This window comes from Musa acuminata, chromosome BXJ2-5, assembly GCF_036884655.1.
Source record: "Musa acuminata AAA Group cultivar baxijiao chromosome BXJ2-5, Cavendish_Baxijiao_AAA, whole genome shotgun sequence".
Lineage (NCBI taxonomy): Eukaryota > Viridiplantae > Streptophyta > Magnoliopsida > Zingiberales > Musaceae > Musa > Musa acuminata.
The window spans coordinates 5,543,145-5,563,842 of record NC_088342.1 but is presented as its reverse complement, the minus strand read 5'-3'; the positions used below and the strand labels follow the sequence as shown (position 1 = coordinate 5,563,842).

Below are 20,698 nucleotides of genomic sequence, written 5' to 3'. Positions count from 1 at the left end.
TAGGCTCTCATTAAATTGGGAGAATTATAATCAACATGTTGGACCTCAATTTCAAATGGGTCCAATATTGGGCTTCAGTTGGGGTAATATCCTATTTATTGGGCCCTAATACATCACTAATCAAACAACCTATGCTATAGTAAGTCTCATTGCATACAAACAAAGTGTTCTTTGGTTGATTATTTTCGAATGATTGGTATATTATACAATAATTAGATTTTGATCATTAAAATTTTCAAATGATTGATATATTATATAAAATTATTATACAATAATTAGATTTTGATCATTAAATGTAACTGATGATTACTTGTAGGGTTAAAACCTTCATCACAGAAATTTGTTGAACATCCTCAAACCTGTTCTTCCTCATCCTGTCCTTTTGCAGAAACAATTCCTTGCTTCTGATGGACTTCTAACTTTTACATGCAACACATGGAAGCAAAGATTCATGCAGGGTGTCCATTGCTTTCACTGGCGCGCAAGGAATACTTTCTCTGCTACGCTCTGATATGAGACTGAGATTACTGATGAGCTTGAGACCAAACATTGCATCACAAGATCTTTGACACGATGAAGGATTAAGACAGCCATGAAAGGGACCACCGAATCTGTGATGTGAAGCATTCTTCTGCTTTGATCATGTGTGGCATTGAACTTTACCTGCTTCACTCCAATCTTGGATCTAAAGTCCGTGGCACCGCAATCTTTTCTTGTTCAAAGCTAGTCTTCTTCTTCACTGATCCAGTAACAGAACCCTTAAAGCTAAAGATCTTGCTAGATCATGAGTAGAAAGGAAGAGAGAAGGTTAAGGAATTGGCCTGAGAAGAACTACTTGTGATCCAAGTCTGAAGAATTTTATGCTGTGGCATGCAATGATGTTACAGTCACAACCTACCTTGTGCACGCATTGGATGACTGTCACTGCAAGATTTAGTCACAGTGCAATGTTCTGCAAGAACAATCAATCAATGGCATGCCAAGAAGCACAAATTGAAGTTACTGAAACGAACAGTTCAGGCTACTGAGGAGCAACTACTACAGCTTCATTCTTGCAGGTTAACTCCCTGCTGCTTTCGATCCATAACCGCGATAAAAAGAAAACATTAGAGGAAGGTGAGAAATGGAGAAGAATAATCAAAAGAAAAAGGATGAAAAAAGAGAACCAACAACCAAAAGGCTTGGTTGCTGCACATGAATCAAATTCCCTTGGTGCAAAAGTCTTCAGCAAACTAGCCTACAAATGCACCCCTCCCCTGCTTGAGCAACTTTGATCCTGTCATCTGCCATGGCCGCACTCCTCTTGCAGCTCCTCTTCCTTTTTCTCACCTCTCTCTGTGTGTCTGCTATCTCAAACCAGGCTCCAGAGGTATCTGTTCTTCAATCAATACACCAATAGTTCATATCTTTGCTCTGAAGTAATATTTAGTCATCACCACGAAGGATCAATGGCAGTGTTCATTGAACAATTGTCATTAAAGATGTAGATCATAGAGTAACCTCTGGATTTGTCTTCAACCTCAGCCTTATGTGGTCTACATGGGAGGCATACCAGAAGGTGGAGACCAAGAAGCTTTGCAAGCATCTCACCTGCAGATGCTATCCTCTGTGATTCCCAGGTAATTGAATGTTGGGAACGATCACCACCGACCTGTGACCCAGTCTTAATCTTTGTGTTGGTCCATCACAGTGATGAAGAGGGAAGAGTGTCCCTAACACAAAGTTACCATCATGCATTCATGGGGTTCTCAGCCATGCTTACTGAGACAGAAGCTGCTTCATTATCTGGTTGGTGTCCTCTTCCTGTTGATTCCTACGGTTCTGTCCTCACTGGCTCTTGTATGCTTGAGATCAGGCTACGACGGGGTGGTGTCGGTTTTCCGTGACCGGATTCTTCGTCTTCACACCACACGCTCTTGGGATTTCTTGGAGGCAGAATCCGGCATTGGATCGGAGCGACTCCATGATAGAGCCTCTAATGATGTCATAATTGGCATCATTGATACTGGTTGGTGCTCCATTCTGAGCTGTCCGAACACAGGCCAATGACTTGGATTCTCCATGCTGTAAGATCATTTACATGGTGTATAAGATGCTTTTTTGATGCAGGGATATGGCCAGAATCACCTAGTTTCAGTGATGCTGGGATGGGGAAGATACCTTCAAGATGGAAAGGGACTTGCATGGAAGGATCTGATTTCAAGAAGCCAGACTGCAACAGGTACGGATTGTTCTGATCACTATCACCTCAGATCTAAATAAGCATCATCTAGTCTATCCATGGTGAAAGGAAGCTGATAGGTGCAAGATACTACACCAGCCAAGCTGAATCAATCCGACCTGCAACTAACGGATCCCACACGATCAAAGTGAATGGCTTTGGATCAGCAAGGGATTCTGTAGGCCATGGCACACACACTGCATCCACAGCAGCTGGCACAGTGGTGCAAAATGCCAGTTACTATGGCATTGCGCAAGGGGAAGCCAAAGGAGGCTCTCCTTCAAGTAGACTTGCCATTTACAAGGCATGCTCACTCGGCGGGTGTGCCAGCTCGACGGTGTTGAAAGCGATCGACGACGCCATCGATGACGGCGTCGACGTGATCTCGATATCGATCGGAATGAGCTCCGCGTTCCAGACGGATTTCCTCAGTGACCCCATTGCTATCGGTGCATTCCATGCCAACCAGAGAGGCGTTATGGTCGTCTGTTCGGGTGGAAATGATGGACCTGATCCTTACACTGTGGTGAATTCAGCTCCATGGATCCTCACAGTTGCAGCTTCCAGCATTGACAGGACTTTCGAATCACAAATCGTTCTTGGTAATGGAAGCATATTGAAGGTGAATTAGTCTGAAACTTTTGGGAAACTGATCTCAAGAAAGTGATCAATGTGTCATAATATGATAAAGTATTAATGTTCTCAGGGATTCGCTATAAACTTCTCCAATCTCAGTAGCTCAGATTCATTTCCCCTTGTGTTTGGTGGAGATGTAGCAGCAGAGTCTACACCAGTATCAGAAGCAAGGTACCTTCATGACCCTTGAATTAGTAGTGGATAGCTCTCTCCACTTGTGCTCTGAAATCTTCATTCCATCATTGTGCAATTGATTCATAGCAACTGCTATCCTGGATCACTTGATGCTGATAAGACTGCCGGGAAGATCATAGTATGCGTCGGCACCGATCCAACCGTGACAAGAAGAGTGAAGAAGCTGGTGGCTCAAGGAGCCAGAGCTAAAGGGCTGATCCTGATTGATGAGGATGAGAAAGGAGTGCCTTTTGATTCCGGCAGCTTCCCATTCTCAGAGGTTGGAAATGATGTTGGAGCTCAGATACTCGAGTACATGAATTCCACCAAGTAAGCTACAGAGAAAGAGAGCTAAATCTCATGCCGAATTAAACATGTTATGCATCTGAATCCACTGATATGATGGATGCAGAAAGCCTTCTGCTGTCATTCTGCCAGCTGAGGATGCGAAGGAGTTCAAACCAGCACCAATTGTGGCATACTTCTCAGCCAGGGGTCCTGGAGGGCTCACCGAAGCCATTCTTAAGGTTTAAATCTCAGCTTATGTTGTGTTTCTATGAGACGGAACCAATACATGTCCATGAATGGTCTCTAAGCTCCATGGCTTGCTTGGAACAGCCTGATGTGATGGCTCCAGGGGTCAGCATTGTTGCAGCATCAATTCCTTCATCTGACATTGGAGATGTTCCAGTAGGAAAGAAACCATCAAGCTTTGCCATCAAGTCAGGCACCTCAATGGCTTGCCCTCATGTGGCTGGTGCAGCTGCATTCATCAAATCATCTCATCCAAGATGGTCTCCTTCAATGATAAGATCAGCACTCATGACAACAGGTAAGCTGTTTCATGCAAGGAATTCCTTTTTTCATACGAAAATTGACAAACATCTTATTGGCAATGGCATAAAAAGTGATCTTCAAAGTCCTCCAGGAACAATCAACCGTTCTGCAGCTACCATTGCCAATAACAAGCAAGTAGCTGCTGCATGAGTTTACATGGTTCATTGTTGTGCAGCTACCATTACCAACAACCTCGGGAAGCCCCTCACAAGCAACTCAGGAGCCAATGCAAGCTTCCATGACATGGGGGCAGGGGAAATAAGCCCACTTAGAGCTCTGAGTCCAGGACTGGTGTTTGAGACCACCACAGAAGACTACCTGAGATTTCTCTGCTACTATGGGTACAAGGAGCAAGTCATCAGGTCCGTCATCGCTGGCACCAACTTTAGCTGCCCACCTGACCCCACACAAGACCTCATATCCAACATCAATTACCCCTCCATCTCCATTGCCAAGCTTGAAGGCAAGCAGACAGTGGTGAAGGTGAGCAGGACAGTGACCAATGTTGGACCGGCAAATTCAACCTACACTGCTGCTGTGGACGCTCCAAGTGGCATCGTGGTCAAAGTCTCACCTGAGAGGCTGGCTTTCACCAAGAGATGGATGAAGGCCTCTTATGAGGTATCTTTTGATGCGTACGATGCAAGCCGGGGTTATGGATATGGGTCGATCACATGGTCGGATGGGGGCCACACAGTTCGCAATGGTTTTGCAGTGAATGTTATGTGATCCTTTTTATAATTTTTTTTTTATTGTATTTATATACATGTTTTTTTTTTATTTCTGATTTCAATTGGCTTTTCTCGTTATTTAATATTTTGAGATTAATGGTAAGTCAATTAAAATATATATTAACTATAAAAGAACATTCATCGTATATAATATTATATACTTATATTCTCATAAATATAACTAACACCACTACACTTACCACAATTAATATAAAATACAAAAAAGTTAAAAAGAAAGGAGGAAAAGACAAAAGCCTCCACTACATCCACCCCAAAGCGTTGCACGACCGATCAACACCGTCCGATTCATATCGGACGCCTTCAAGAACATCTCTGCTACATGGCCCACGACTCGAGGGTCGGGAAGACCGGGAGAAGCGGGTCGAAGTCAAAAACCGGCGGCGGGCCGAACGGGCTGTCGTTGCTCGGTACTGCGACCGCAACCGCGCCAGTGTCCAGTAAAAACGCCGACGTGTCGAGTGTGGGCAGGCAGATCTGCTGCGGATCCGCTCGGGTGCCCACCGCCGGCCGCACCAGTTCGGGTCTCATCAGTTGCGGCACGGCCGGATCACCTTCGAGCCGGGCCCCCGTCACCCGCTGCACCAACTCCCGGAAGTTGGCGGGGTCGGCGTCGATGTACGTGGTGGTAGACCGCTTCGATGCGCGCGACTTCCGCTTCGAGACCCGCCCCGCGGGGGCGGGGCCGAGGGCGCCCCGCCGGTGGAGGATTGCGTCTGCGGCGGCGGCGGCGGCGGAGGAGGAGGAGGAAGAGGGGGGAATGAACTGTTGGTTGAGGAGGAGGAGAGGGGAGGAGAGAGTGTCGGCGGAGGCGGAGGAGGAGGTGGTGGTGGTGGTGTCGGAGAGGGAGATCTGGAGGGCCCGGGTGAGGGCCGCGTTCTCGCGGGCGGAGGCCTCGCTGATCCACGCCGACTCCGGGCGGTACATCGTCGCATCCAACGCCGAGAAGATCTCTTCCATGCTTCTCATAGCATTCGAGGATGAAGAACGCGATCGATCAGAATTGGAGCTGGGAAGCGAGCGAGCTGGGAGAGGAGATGGGCCGTCGAGGGGTCTTAACAAGGCGGTGGGAAGGAGAAAGCGCGTTGGTCCGCCACGTCACGCTTCTAGATGCGGTCTGCGCCCGAGGAGTTCAAATAAATTAGTCCGAGTGACCGTGAAGCCGCGTTGTCAGTGCGACCCACGGTCACAGTCTTGCTCTCCGTTGCTGCCGCGGTGACACGTCAGTCCTCTTATCGAGCTTTTTGTCGTCGGAAAAGAATAATAGCCCCCCAAAGTTTTGTTATTTACATACCAACCATGGAGTTATCGGTAGAAAAGGAGGGTGTTCTTTGGAATTATGGTAAAGGCGGATGGTGTTATCGGTAGGAAGGGAGGGGAGAACTAAGTGCGCCAGCAGTGACGTGGAGAGAACCATCCGCTACATCCGGAAAGCGACACGTGCAAAGTGAGAAGGGCCAGACACCGTCCAATTTTTGGTACGTTTTAGGTCCAATCGCAGCCGTTCGATGCCCACTCGATGGCTATTATCTGCTGCTTCCACCCTCCCGCCATCACACCTCCTTTTCTCGCATCACAAAAAACGCAACTGTGCAAGGGTGGTTCGCCCGTGAAATTTTCAGGGGTGGCACGGCTTGTGACGTGGATGCCCGACTCAGTCGACGCTTCGCCTTCTTCTCACGGAAAAGATATTAGAGGTGACGTGGCGCCCGAACCAGCATCTCTGAAATTTTCGGGGGTGACTTGACTTCATTGGCGTTCTCATCACATTCGTTGAAGTAAATCTCAAAATTTTCAGTCTTGAAATATAAAATTTGAAAATTTAGTTTGCTTATTTATTTATTTATTTATTTATGAGATTATTATTTATAGTGTGATCTAATTAAAATCTTTTTGTTACGTTATTATACACAATTGTGGTGATAATTTTAATTGCATATGCCATAAAAAAAAAATTTTGATTGCCTGAAGTTCTTGAACAGATGCAGTAGATCATTACTACAATTGACAATATTACTGTATTCTTTCTCATGCCCTGCTTACCTCAAGAATGGACAACCATGGGTTGGAGAGCACACAAGGCAGTGATCCACTGAAACCTTCCATTGACAATTCTTTGAAAGCTGAGTAATAACCAGCTCCATCTCTAACACCAGCTTCTCACTCACTCTGTCACCTATTTCCTCCCCTGGAGACTGTGACTTCACAATCCAGTAAGCCATGACTAAGAATATGGAATACTGATCATGTGCGAATCTTTCACTTTGACTTGCCCAACCCAACCACCATCTTGGTTTAAGCTTCTTTCCTTGAGTTGTTCATCATGTTGCACCCTTAAAAACCATCTGACATTGATTTAAATATCAGATACTGACATCAATATCAACATTATTCTGATCCAAGGACACTGCTCAGGTAGGAATAGCAAGAGGTTTAATGGCATGGAAACCTTCCTGTCATCCTGTGGGCATCCTCATCCAAGGGTTTGGTGACAGATAAAGGGCAGTACTAGCTGACTTTGGGGTGTAGGTAGCTCTTGTCCCCTTTGACGACAGGTCATGTGAGGTTAGTCAGTAAGTGTTGACTTGTAAAGCTTGGGGAGGGTCAGTGCATGACCTATGTCATTGAAAACAATTCTTTCAGTACTTCCATTATCTGGCAAAGGATTTTGATTTGATGTTTGTATAAGATATATATGAATTGTTTATGCTTGAAGCTTCAACTTTAAGACACTAAGAGGTAGTTTGTTTGATAACTTTTGGAGGACCCTAGCTAAAATCGTGATTATAAAATGTTCTGAGAGAATCTTGATTACATCCACAGGAATTTGGGTCTCAATTAATACTGTTTGACAAGAGCATGAGTCAAGTTGGTTTAAAGAATTGGATTTATTTTCAACCCATAAGCTCATAAATATTGATAAAGTAAGGTAGTCTAGAAGCCTCATGCATGGTTTCTTTTAGTGATATGTTAAAGAAAGAGAGAAACATTAATTATCAGCTTGATGGTTGTGATTTGAAAATAAGAACCACCATTGTGTAGTATTTGGTAAATCTTTCTCTTTTCTTTCTTATTTGCCATTGTTTTCTGCTACTTTGTTTTTGCTTTTGAATTTATTTTTCCATTTTTAATGGAGATGGTTAGTGGCAATTGCTTTTAGATGATTAAATCAGTAGGTATTTGGGATGCAATTAAACCCAGATGAGTCCATGTCTCTAATCATGAACATCTTGTGGAGCTTTCTCAACTGCTTCTTTTATCTAATGATATTTTGTTTTGAACTTTCTTATTTCTTTCATTTACTTGTGAGTCCAAATTATGTTGCTGATCAAATGGAAGGAGGCAACTCAAAAGTAATAATTTGCAAAGAGCAACTTCTTTTGAGTTCATGCAGTCTAGAGGGCAATTAGGTTTAGTTTTGGGCAAATCATATTATTAATAATTTAATTAATTATGGCAGGTAGTATGATAAAGTAACCTGAACTAATTGTTATGGGTTTAAGTCATTAACTAAGCAAGTATGCTGTAACTGATGGGTAAATCATACTAATTCCGATAATTCTGTCAGTCAAACATTCCTTCAACCTGTCTTTTTAGGTCTGGTCACCCACTTGGCCAACCTGCTGATCTCTAAGCAGTCTTATGTGATCTTCTCCTTTTGATTGTTGGTATTGAAGATGACTTGAGCATAATCAATTGCCTTCTGGTTTCCTCCTGGATGATCTTTTTTTATTAGATTTTTCTTTTTTTTTGTGAAAAAGAAGATTAGTCATGCAAGGAATGAATTGTATCAACCAAGACACCATGACTTTGGTCAACTAGGGTTGGTGGGGAACACCAGAGGCTTCTTGACTAAATCATAATTGGAATAACAAGATGGATTAGTTGTTCAAACCTCAAGCTTAATTGCATTATAAGGCAGGAAAGAAAATGGTCACTAGCAATTGGAATTCATTTCCAAGATTGGAAGTATTATATATATATATATATATATATATATATATATGCAATTTTATTTTTATAACTTATAATTTTGTCATGGGCTGCTCCAGTAGGATAAATATCTAGTTGAATTTTGCTGAGTTAATTTACAATGAAATGTGAAAAATAAATGCATAAATAGACAATAGAGAAATGAGGATAAATGAGGTCAGATGGCCTAACTTTATTTCTGTTCATGTCTTCATGCAGAATCCCCACCTTTCCTCTCCCAAAGGGTCTCCCTCTGAAAGGACTCATTAAGAACTTTCCTGCTTCATTTAGGACTTGAAGACAATTACAACCATGCAGGTTAGTACTTCCTAAACTGAACATTTAGAAGTCACATGGTCTTATCATAAAGAGTCTAAATATTTTCATCTACTCACAATAGGATTCAAAACATTATTTAAAAATTGCCTAAGAATAATGACAATCACTGGCTGATATTCTAAAATCAGCAGAAAAGATCTACTTTAAGGTCTATGTGATCTGAACTGAGTTCATCTAGTTAAATTTCTAGTTAAGAAAAAAAAATGATCTACTCTGCAAAAACATCAGAGCCTTTTGATCATTCTTGTTTTTTTTGCATAAGCAGAAAAAAATGTTAAGAATGATGATATTTTTATCTGCATCTTACCAATAAAGGGATTAAATACATGTAATTAGAAGTTTTTACTACCAATAGAGAATTACAGACATGCCTACATTGGTTGTATGCACGAAACTAATTGAGCATTTCATCATACAATATTTTATGACTTGAAGATTTTGCCCTTAAATTCAAAATACTTTTTAATTTATTCGAAAAAGAACTTTCAGAACTCATGGATGTACTTTGCAATGTGGAACTCTGTGCCATTGATGATGCTATTGATAGAGATTCACTTGTTTGAGACCTGTTGTTGGAAAGTATATCTGATCTTGGGGTTTCCTGCTCCTGTGTTTCTTGCTCACCTTGTGAATCATTTGACATTGGCAAGCTGCTAATTGAAGAGTGTGGTGGGGAGAAATCATCAATGCTACCAACTGTTTTCCCATCGATCGTGCATTTTAGGATGTATTCCACCTTAAATAAGTGAATCAAGAAATTAACTCAAAAATCAATTTAATTGAAAGCTAAAATTCTGTAAAATATATCAGGATTTTTCTTCTTAAAAAAGTTTTGTTGCTCAATCTGAATTCTTCATCTTTCCTTGACTATACTCATCTCAATTTGCTTCTAACTCTGGACTCTTGCCATAGATCGACTGATTTCTAATAACTTATTCTGTACATGAAGTAGCCCATATTGTTGGCTGTGACCTGATTTCTGCAATATAAACTATTCAATTGATGAGACCCATGTTCTTCTTAGCTATTGCATATGTCTGTCAGCATTTGCTATATACATTTCCAAGCATTAGATAACTGAATCGGACTACTTTTTTCAGCTAAATGTTCATAGTGATTTGGGATGGAGGATATTTTGCACTGTGATATATTGCTACATAATTAAGATTTTAAAGGCAGACATGAGACTGTCAACAATATAATTCTCACCATGTTTAGGCTATGTAAAAATACAGATGCTTAATTCGTACTGTACTTTGACCATGAGAATATAGGATGCTGCTCTTGCAACTCAGCTTATTTGTGTATTGTACATAGAACTGGGGAAGTTTCAATCAAGGTTTTCCACTACAAAGATATTATTCGGTCATCATATTTGTATGGTAATGGAGCAAATATACATATTACTGACACTAAAATTTATGGAACCACAACAAGTAGATTTATGTGGATATCAATATAGAGCCTTTCTTTATTACCTTTTCCATGGTTGGCCTCTTATCAGGGTCCTTTCTTAGACATTGCTCAGCTACAGTAATCATCCAAAACAGTTGGTGCAGGTCATGACAATCGAGAATTCGTTCATCAATCAGTTCTGGGTATTTCCTTTCTCTCAAAAGTGGTCTTGCCTGTAGAGAAAGAAACATAATCGTTAGAGAAGAAGATACAAGAAGGTAAGAGATAGATACAATATTAGACATACCCATCCTACAAGGCTTTTATCTTCCAAATTCTTATTGATGGTAGTCCGACCGGTGATCACCTCGAGTAAGATTACTCCGAAAGAATAAACATCGGTTTTAGTTGAGACTCTGCCCCGTTCTGTGTACTCTGGTGCCAAGTATCCAAATGTGCCAACTACATTGCTTTCCGACAAAGAACAAGACTGATCTGGTTGTTTTCTTGAAAGCCCAAAATCTCCCAGCTGATGCATCCAGCAGAAATAGAGATTCAAATTATGTAAGTTATCAATTCACTATTACAAGTTCTCTGAGGATTTACAGTTGAAATTCAGTACCATAGGTTCATATTCATGGGTTAGAAGGATATTGTTGGGGCTCATGTCCCTGTGGATTATGTTGTTCTGGTGCAGATAATTCAAACCTGCTGCCGTTCCCAGCAATATCTTCATCCTGTGTTCCCAACTCAAAATATATGGGCTGCTTTCTGCAGGAAAAAATGTGTTTGTACAGGTTAATGCTATGATCTTGTGGAATCACCAAAGTCAAGTGAACAGGGGTGAGTTATTGTCTAGTTTCTTTCTTTCTTTCCCTTTTATGCTGTAGTTACAGGATTTCCTGGAAATCATCTAGTCTAGGAAGACCTTCATGGAACTAGGCTCATTTGTTTTCTTGTTCTTTATATGCATGTGATGATTCTTAAAAACAATGATGGCAAAAATGGATTAATTTATCACAACTCTAAGGTTTAAATGGGGCAAATGAGCGACTAATTCTATCATGTATTTTTGATCTGAAACAAATATAATTGTATTGAAACTGCTATAATTGTATTCACATGTACTGCAGTCAACTTAATCCACAATGGAATGAAGCTCTCTGACATCGGTAATTTGGATTACTCAAGAGATCAGATCTCCAAATAGATTTGTAGGGAATAGTTGGTACATAGTATAATAAGGGTCTTGAAGTTGAAGATTACTGGACTCTAAAATTCGTGAGCATAAACTTTAAACATCTAAGTCACACATGCAAAGTTGTTCAAATAAGTAGTACAGATTTGTAGTTTTCTTTCCACTTAGTTTGGGATGTTATCATTGTGAAAGGATCACAGAAAGGTTCTTACTGAAACTATGCGGTTGTCAGATAAAAGAAGAGAGACAAATATTGTAAACCATATCTTACTTGATAAATGTTGATTCAAGGAACCATTGCAGACATATTCATAAACAAGAAGCCTGTGATTTCCTTCGGAGCATGAACCCAGTAGCATGACCACATTTTTGTGCTGAAGTGTGCCAAGAACATGAACCTCTGACCTGAATTCCGTTTCTCCTTGTGAACTCACATGTTTATATTGCTTGACAGCAATACATTGGCCGTCTGTAAGCGTTCCTCCATAGACAGATCCAAATCCTCCCTTAGATAGGAAATGTTTCTTAGAAAATCCATTTGTTGCTGTGTAGAGCTCAGCATAAGTAAACTCCCTTACTGAAACATTTTTTTGTCTTCGGTTGCCGCATTGTTTACATATGGGATATTCTGATCCATATATTAGTGTCTCCTCAGCAATATTATTATTCTCTGTTTCTTGTTTTTTGATGTCATCATTATCATTTTGTGTGATCTGCATCTTGAAACCCAATGACCCTTTATCCTCTTCTGCTATTTGAATGCTCATGTAATTATCTTCTTCTTGAAGATGAATTGAAGAATGCTGTGCCACATAATTCCTGAAACCTGAGAAATTCCAGTTGATATTAGCCAAGTAATTATCTCTTTGATATTTTAGTATCAAGCTGGATCTTACACAAAGCATGTGAAGATACGTATATACAAATGCACAACCTTAATTGTTTCTCTGCATTTAACATGCTTAGCCTTACTATATAAAAGTGGAGATTTATTGCCTTTGGCATCTGGTGGCAACCTAAAATGATTTGGAGACGAGCATTCTTCTCTTGATCCAATCTACTTATATCACAAGGCATATGAACATGATCAAGTCATGATCATAGAATTGATCATATCTCTAATGCTAGAATTGATCATATCACAAGGCATATGAGTTTGGCAGCTGCAGAAGAAACCGAGTGCTCTCAAGTGTTAAAAGTAATGTGTGCCAAAGGACTACTGGTGTCAGAATACATTTAAACTACATCTAACAATAACTTCGGAAGAAATGTGCCAATGTGCAGACCTATTGTTTAGAAATGAATGACCAACTTGTTTCTTGTCTAATGGCTTGCAGTCACTTGTCGATTAGCATGTTGGTCATTTCTTATCGGAAATCTTAAGTTCTGTTATTCTTGGCAACTCAAAATTCTCTACAAATTCTAGGCTGGAATCTGTTATCAACCTGAAGCATGTTTTGATACTAAAACTTTTTAATTTATTCTGTATCCCTAAGAAGATTATTCTGTATATAGGAGCAGGTGCATCAACATATCAAAGAAAAGGGTGGCTTACCTCCTGGCGATATGTCCACACTGAAAAGATCATCATCATCATAATCATCATCATCATCAGTAAATTCAAGTACAATATTAGAGGCTAGTGGCTCTATCTCTGTCCCTGTTATCATCTCATTGTACCTTATGATCTTGCTTACATTTTCATTTGAAAATTCATCATTTCTTTGGTTTACTTTCGGCTCCCTTAAGAGTTCGACGCAACTGTTGCGTTTCATCCTATATATGCCACAAGATAGCCTTTCCATGAAATAGTTCTTGTCTTTTTTCATCTGCCTGTTGCCAAAAAAAAGAGTCAAGTTTTCAAACTGCAAATGTAAAACCAATAGCATTCTAATGAATAAATCCATAAAAGGTTTTTTTGTTGATCTTTAAGACTACTACGTGTGGGAAAAGTCACTGATCTCGAGAGTATTTGGTAAAGTAGAATAATTTTTGTTTGTGGGAGCTTCTTTGGGTTTCAGCAAGAAGACTATGCTTGCAATTGTCAATGCTAATACAGCCTTTTACCTTTAGTGCATGAGTCCATTATTATGTTTCTTTTCCCTTTTCTTTTGGTGCATCAATGCCCACTTCTGAAATGTAATGAACTAAAGCTTACATAAATAGACTTAGTTATCACTTTTCATACCAAGAAGAAATGTATCATTTTGTCTAACCTGTCAAGGATTATCCATGTTGCCTTCAGCCTATTGGCAGCTTTAAGAGCAGCTTCTTTTGGTGAAGATTCTGCAACCACACTTATGCTAAACCCAATCTGACATCCCCACAACAAAACAATTGATTGTTAGCAACCTTTTCTTCTCAAATTTGACTGCTTGTGGATTGTCGCAACTGAATCTTGAATCACGAATGTTGCACAACAGTTGATCCTCATGTCAGAATTACTTCTTAAAGACTTCAGATAGCATCTAATCATGAACACATTGATGTAAACATTTAATTTTACCATGGTGATGTACCTTCTTTGATTCATAGAGCTGGCTAATATTCAAGTTCTCTGCACTGTTCCGATACTCTTCCTCCCTCCTTGCAACTTCCTGTCTGATGATATCACTGTTTGCTGCCAACATGGAGTTTGAGTCTACACTGCTTTTGTATCCCACTGAAACCAAAAGAAACTTTAAAGCTAATGAGAGGTAGACCAATTCATGTATTGAAAAAGCTCAGTTGATAGATTTTTCGGTTTACCACTGTTTCTTTGGTTTTCTTTTCTAAAGACAAGTGCTTGTGTGTTCTTACTTAATTTCCTAGCTCTCAGGAAAGACAACGTACTGGGGGTATTAAACTGGTGAAGAACTCCAAAGAGTGTGAGTTCATCACCAGGTTGAAGGGAAAGGCCATCAATGGCCCATTTGATCGCGCTGGAACTGATCTCTTTCGATGCATCCTGGATCACCACCACCCTCTGAATCGCAGTGGACACAATGCTACTTCCAGTTTTTGGAGCACTCATCATTCGAAGATTTAGCAACCAAGATGAACAACACCGAAAAGGATCTCTACTATGAACTCATAATTTTCTTGGGAAAACCTGTCTACTTCAGAATAACGGTAGCAAATTTGATGGAGACATTAACCGAGATCATGCCCAGTAAAATGGTTTCTGAAAACTTGGAGAGATTCCAGTACAAATTAGCTAGAAAATATTGGAGGGACTTGAAGAACAACTTCTAGTGAGCTCAAAGGTTATGATGCCAGGATATTCTACTCCAGAATTTAAGAAAATTAGACATACTCTGTTATACTAAGCAATCTGCAGAAGAGAAACAAAAGAAAAAGAGTTTGATTCAATGAAACTAATTAGGCTATGAGCAACTTCGTATACTCAGATCTTGAGAGCTAAGAGTTGATCCAAGGATGCATCTTAGATCCTAGCTCAAGCGCATATTCGGATATCCAAAGGTTTGGGATCTCAACTCCTCATTTAATATTTATGAGCCACAAGTTCTGCCAGAAGACAAAAAATTACGCGGACATTCCAAGGTTGGCAAGCATTTTAAAAGCTCACCTTGTAGCTTACAAGTCATTTTCATCTGGATGTCAAACAATACAGTGTGGTTGGAAGGAATCGAAGGTTAAGAATCTGGAAATGTTGCAGTTTCTTCTGATTCAGTATGATTCCCGGACTGTGAAGTGAGAGTCTGAGGCAGACGCTTTACTCATTCAAGCAACTCATCTTGTTGACTACTAGATTTAAAAGAGAAGTAAGATATATAGTTTTCTGTCTTTGTTTCTATTGAAAAGTTGTTTTGTTTAGGTGCATATATATGTTTATTATATGATGAAATGCTTAATGACAGGCGGCAAGTAAAGAACTGCTTTTGCAGAGCTGCTACAGTGGATGGCCTGAAGCAGGTCAGTAAGGTTACAAGTCTTCATTACTATGGTAGTAGAATCTTCAGTGAAAATTTCTATTTGATGTATGACAATTTGAGATGGGCAGCATATGAGGTCAGTATCTTCGTCATCTTTTTCCAACTCCAATGAGAATTCCTTGGTGGCATCAACTACGACTACAGGACAAGCAACTAAAGACAGGATGTTCCAAGATTGAACTTGATGGATTATCAAGAAAACCCCATTTGTCTCTTTCTCCCATGATTTGATTGCTTGGAGCTGATTCCAGCATTTTACTTATCACAATGCATTTGCCCCTCGTAGCTTTGATATGGCATATGTATCCCTTCAATTCAATTAAATTAATACAATATCATCATGACCCACATTATATATACATATATGACATATTAAGGAAATTTATTTATAAAAATAATTAAGATAGTTATTTTTTTCTGGTAATAATGTCATCTGATTCATACAGACAAGCATGACACTGCAAAATAAAGTTAATTCTTCATTGACTGATGAGTAGTCTAATACAGTAGATTAGTTTTTTTTTTTCTGGTAACAATGTCACCTGGCATCTGATGAATGTTCATGAGTTTATCAGTTTGATCTGAACACTGATTCATACAGACAAGCTTGACACTGCAAAATAAAGTTAATTCTTCATTGACTGATGAGTAGTATAATACAGTAGATTAGTTATTTTTTTTCTGGTAACAATGTCATCTGGCATCTGATGAATGTTCATGAGTTTATCAGTTTGATCTGAACACTGATTCATACAGACAAGCATGACACTGCAAAATAAAGTTAATTCTTCATTGACTGATGACTAGTATAATACAGTAGATTACCAAAGTAAAACATCCTCAACTTAACAGGTTCTACAATTCTGAGGCATGACCTCTATAAACAATGAGAGAAAGGAGAAGAAAAGAACATCATCATCTACAGGTCTACTTTGCCAACAAGGCAAAGAGAGAGGGGAAGAATCTAAAGCTGGATGAACTCAGTACAAAAACAGTGGAAGGAGATCATTCAGTTCTCCCTTCACAGTCTAGCAGATCCCTTCTGCTAGTTCTGTGTTGGATTCGACCTGCTTGGAGGCATCTTCCTTAAGCCTGCCCTGACTGCCTTCTCGGGCTGCTTAGCTACTGCATGCGAGCTGGTTAGATCAGCAGAATTTGATGACCAATGCTGTAGCAGCTTTCTGGTTTGCCAACTTCCTCTCATCAACTCCTTGTCGAGGGGCAGACTGGATGTAGAACAGAGATGAAAGTGAAGAAGAAAGAGAACACACAGCATACTCACAGCTCTTGAACCGGCTCTCATGGTTGTTGGATGCAAAGAAGAAATGAGATCGTCAAAAGATGGAGTGCCAGATTTATGCACGTCTTTTGGGGACTAAAATAAATAGCACCATGTGAGAACAAGTTTGAAGCATGCAGCCACCTTTAGCTTTTCTCACCATAGCAATGTCTCATGCACTTGGATGACTGAACCTGTCAGCAGATAACAAACTAGTAGTTAAAAGGACAGACAGATGTAAAGGTAACTACAACATCTCAAAGAAAAACCAAACAGCTGCTCTAACCAAACAACATCTCCACATTGTAACAGAGCTACAAGGATCAGAATGTTTGCATACATTGTAAGAATTTATACAGAATTACAGTAACCGAATGAAGTAATTACTGCTATTCGGGTGTACCCAAAAGAGTATTACATTTGAAAGAAAACAGAACTGCAAAGTTCCTGTGATTTATTTTGGCATGCATACTGCTAAAAGCAACTAGTTTATGGACAAGAGGAATACAATATGTTGATCTAGTTTTCTGGAGGGTGGAGGTTGGAACTAGGAGATGGACCATCATGTGATCAACAATTGACTATTACAAGTTTCTGACTGCTTCACAGAGCAATTTGATTTAGTTTATGGAAGACATGTGACTGAATGTAAAAATCATCCTACTAACTAGTCACCAGCTATTGCATCATAAACATATATGCCTAGATTTAGATTAGCTGGCCTGGTTTAGTCTTTAGATTTGTAGGCCAACACTGCAATGGGAAGTACTTTTGTCCTGGAGTCCTCTAGATTCCAGATCCAAAAGATATAAATTTGGGAAGACCGTAAAAGTTAGATAAGCTGCACCCTTGTTTTTGGTGCCGTGAGATCTAAATATATAGGCCTTCACATGCACAGGTAGTTAAATTACAATCATTCTTAGTGGAGTCTGCTTTTGACCACCAACTTAACCTTTTCAGAGAACCCTTTGCTCTCCAAAGGATTCCAATGGATAGGAAATGGGTCATCTTTATAAGACTAAAGAGGGCTCATTAATAAAATGGATGTGTGCCAAAAACCTGCATTCATTGTTCATCTGATACAAGTTCATGACACCCATATATATGTATGCAGGCAAGTGTTTTCCCTGCTCTTGTTAGATCATACGATCTTTATCAAAAAGATAAATAGGTATCATCAGCACAACAGACATCAGGAGAGCATTTTTCTTTAGTTGTCATTGAAGTAGGTATCAAGTAGTTCTTCACATGTTCTCATTATCCCCTTTAATACAAAAAGCATTGCTGATTACACATCAACAAATGCAAATACAAATTAGGCTTGCCCTGCACAGCTATGAAGAACTTCCAATCACAAACATTGCCCAACTATTAATAAAATTGGTCAAGAGAAACCTCTGCCCACATTAAATCAACATAAAAAAGTAAACTAGATCTGTTGATTCCATCAGTTGTTCTGTCTCTCTCAAGAATAAAGTAAAATAGTTCAGGATCAATATTGAGGGCTAATCCATGTAATAATCAACACTATGGAAGATGTACCAATATTAAGATATGAAGGTCCATATAAAATTTATATCTTCAGAATCTTGCATGGATAAGAAAAAATTGCACACCATAAATGAATAACTATGGAACAATGACCGAATTGTTTATATACAAGATGTTATTGGACAAGCAAAATGACAAGTAATCTAGGTCATGTTCTTCTACAACAGATCATGGATCGCACAGGAAGAAATGTAGCTGGAAAATCAACTTAAGTGCAGTGCACTTAAACTGATTGTGCATGAAAAGAGGGAACCTCTCATATGGGCCAAAAGGGTTAAAACACTAAAACTGTAAGTTTCTTTCAAGTTCAGTCAGTCCTTTCTTTATATCAATTTCAAGTACATGAAATAATCTCCTTCGTTTCATTATATTATTTCGATCTCATAGACATGAGGCGAATACATTTGTCGATAGTTAAGAAAGCAAGGTAATAATTTAATTCTTCTATTTTTCTGGCAACATGCAATTTAAATCAATCCAAATTTTGTAATTTTTATATTTATTCAACTAAATTTTGATTTAACATATATCCCACAAGAAGCTTAACATTATTATAAAATTAATAATTTAAATCTTACTCCTTTGCTTTTAAAAATATATTTGATTTTAACTTTTGAACAACTTATCATGAATAACACGCTAATTAAAATGCGGTTAAAAGATAACACTGATAAATATACTAAATACTTCCACCAAAAAAGAATATAACAACAAAAAATAGATAAAAGCAAAGTACCTAAATAAACGCTAAAGTGTAAATCGAATGAGGTATAAAGCAGTTTCCTTTTTCAGGGGAAAATTACACAAATAGTTTTAATATTTATACCAATCCCTTTTATTTTTTATTCTGGAAAAGCCAAATATAATAGAAAAGTAAAATAAAAAAAATAAAACTTTAAAAATAGATCAAAAATCAAAAAGAATAAAACTTTTAATAGATCATCGAAGAAAACAAGACGATGGCGATGAAATAAAATGTGATGGAAAAGAGGGATCAGATAGAGCTAATACAATGGTAGCCATCATGTCGGCTATCAAACCAATAGGGAAACTAATCACTCATCATCATCTCTCCCCCAATATCATCAATCCATCATCATCCATCTTGAAATAACAAAGGAAATCAGATAATACGATCACCGCAAATAAACATCCTCGTTGCATCAGAAAACAAACAATAGAGAGTTAGAACATTGGGCATCAGATCTCCAAGGTGATATGATGTGCAACATCACAAAAGATGCTTCAGACGCAAATTACCCATTAAAATTAACGGACTCCTCATTTGCCCACCGATAAGCAGATCAAACGGAGAGAAAAAAAAGGAAACTAATCACTCATCATCATCTCTCCCCCAATATCATCAATCCATCATCATCCATCTTGAAAGAACAAAGGAAATCAGATAATACGATCACCGCAAATAAACATCCTCGTTGCATGAGAAAATAAACAATAGAGAGTTAGAACATTGGGCATCAGATCTCCAAGGTGATATGAAGTGCAACATCACAAAAGATGCTTCAGACGCAAATTACCCATTAAAATTAACGGACTCCTCATTTGCCCACCGATAAGCAGATCAAACGGAGAGAAAAAAAAAGGAAACATCAAATCAAGCATAAACCGAGGAGAAAGGAGAGACGGCAGTAAATCCAGAAGATGAAGACGCGACTCGGGGAGATCCCGTGAGGGCGACAGAGGCGGGAGAGGACTCGGTTATATAGTGTGGGGAAGATTTAGGGTTAGGGTTCTTGTTGTTCTCGTGACGATCTGGACCGTCCGTTCTGGTCAGATTGAACCGTCGCAATCGAGTCGGCCGGGGCCGTTTCGACTCAGCGGGTTAGCATCCTAGTCTTTTAACTGAGTCGGGTAGGATTTAGTCTATCTTTTTCCAGATTTAAAACACATCTAATAGGGGATTGATTCCATCTTTCTTTGTTTCGGAAACAAGAAATTCGAATATGTTTGTCTTGTTTTGATTTATTTCAGATGTTTTGTAAATAAAAGAAATCCAACAAAAAAACTCTTAAATTAGAGCAAAAAATTTTCTTCCAATTGAGAATTGTTCCTCTCAAAATTATTCATATTTGTTTTTGAGATGAGTATCTGACACAACGAAACTGATCTGTGGCCTGATGTAATTTTCAAATATTATCATATTTTTAAAAAAAAGTAATTTTTTTAAAATATTTTTTAATTCAATCCATCGTGAGGGAAAATCATTATCATGATATATAATCATATTATATATCACGCATCTCTTTGATCTCATAATATATGCATATTTAATATTTTTGATCTCAAAAGAAAGAGTATTTTACTCGAGGTTAAAAAAAAGGATATTCATATTTATTTGTATGATTTCACTTCAATGTTAGGAGAGGGAATACTTTTATCTTATACCAATCA

At 39.0% G+C, this 20,698-nt stretch overlaps 2 protein-coding genes, 3 long non-coding RNA genes and 3 other non-coding genes across 9 annotated transcripts; 2 read left to right on the top strand and 6 right to left on the bottom strand.

Annotated features, from left to right (window-relative positions):
• The first annotated feature begins 1,267 nt into the window (after positions 1–1,267).
• Positions 1,268–4,668, top strand: LOC103984398 (CO(2)-response secreted protease-like). The gene is made up of 11 exons (XM_009401877.3): positions 1,268–1,369; positions 1,525–1,619; positions 1,691–1,788; positions 1,856–2,008; positions 2,110–2,221; positions 2,291–2,843; positions 2,928–3,028; positions 3,119–3,361; positions 3,444–3,558; positions 3,650–3,863; positions 4,044–4,668. The coding sequence occupies exons 1-11, from the start codon at positions 1,289–1,291 to the stop codon at positions 4,595–4,597; spliced, it is 2,319 nt and encodes a 772-aa protein (XP_009400152.3). The 5' UTR covers positions 1,268–1,288; the 3' UTR covers positions 4,598–4,668.
• Positions 4,669–4,743: 75 nt separating this feature from the next.
• Positions 4,744–5,695, bottom strand: LOC103984209 (calmodulin-binding protein 25). Its single transcript, XM_009401664.3, has one exon. It carries the CDS (start codon positions 5,584–5,586, stop codon positions 4,936–4,938), a length of 651 nt encoding a protein of 216 aa, XP_009399939.2. The 5' UTR covers positions 5,587–5,695; the 3' UTR covers positions 4,744–4,935.
• Positions 5,696–10,718: 5,023 nt separating this feature from the next.
• LOC103984397 (uncharacterized) lies at positions 10,719–12,347 on the bottom strand. Its single transcript, XR_010486841.1, has 3 exons — positions 11,793–12,347; positions 10,946–11,094; positions 10,719–10,852 (listed from the first exon to the last, which is right to left on the bottom strand). It is a non-coding gene; the product is annotated as an uncharacterized LOC103984397 (long non-coding RNA).
• On the top strand, positions 10,749–15,840 carry LOC135612218 (uncharacterized). Its single transcript, XR_010486840.1, has 4 exons — positions 10,749–10,887; positions 11,021–11,166; positions 13,037–15,285; positions 15,382–15,840. It is a non-coding gene; the product is annotated as an uncharacterized LOC135612218 (long non-coding RNA).
• A 385-nt stretch (positions 15,841–16,225) lies between these two features.
• On the bottom strand, positions 16,226–19,987 carry LOC103984208 (uncharacterized). 2 transcript variants are annotated; one of them, XR_010486839.1, is made up of 2 exons: positions 19,023–19,987; positions 16,226–16,929 (listed from the first exon to the last, which is right to left on the bottom strand). It is a non-coding gene; the product is annotated as an uncharacterized LOC103984208 (long non-coding RNA). The 2 variants fall into 2 exon arrangements; XR_671634.3 differs by having other exon boundaries at positions 19,547–19,987.
• LOC135613295 (small nucleolar RNA Z102/R77) lies at positions 19,275–19,362 on the bottom strand. Its single transcript, XR_010487277.1, has one exon. It is a non-coding gene; the product is annotated as a small nucleolar RNA Z102/R77 (small nucleolar RNA).
• LOC135613294 (small nucleolar RNA Z101) lies at positions 19,479–19,580 on the bottom strand. Its single transcript, XR_010487276.1, has one exon. It is a non-coding gene; the product is annotated as a small nucleolar RNA Z101 (small nucleolar RNA).
• On the bottom strand, positions 19,757–19,858 carry LOC135613293 (small nucleolar RNA Z101). Its single transcript, XR_010487275.1, has one exon. It is a non-coding gene; the product is annotated as a small nucleolar RNA Z101 (small nucleolar RNA).
• Positions 19,988–20,698: the final 711 nt, after the last annotated feature.

Excerpts from the sequence above, each read along its gene's own strand:
- LOC103984398 (XM_009401877.3), top strand. The coding sequence starts at position 1,289 with ATGGCCGCACTCCTCTTGCAGCTCCTCTTCCTTTTTCTCACCTCTCTC. Across the intron at positions 1,789-1,855 it reads AGAAGCTGCTTCATTATCTG|GCTACGACGGGGTGGTGTCG; the intron begins GTTGGTGTCCTC and ends GCTTGAGATCAG. Across the intron at positions 2,844-2,927 it reads GTAATGGAAGCATATTGAAG|GGATTCGCTATAAACTTCTC; the intron begins GTGAATTAGTCT and ends TAATGTTCTCAG.
- LOC103984209 (XM_009401664.3), bottom strand. The coding sequence starts at position 5,586 with ATGAGAAGCATGGAAGAGATCTTCTCGGCGTTGGATGCGACGATGTAC.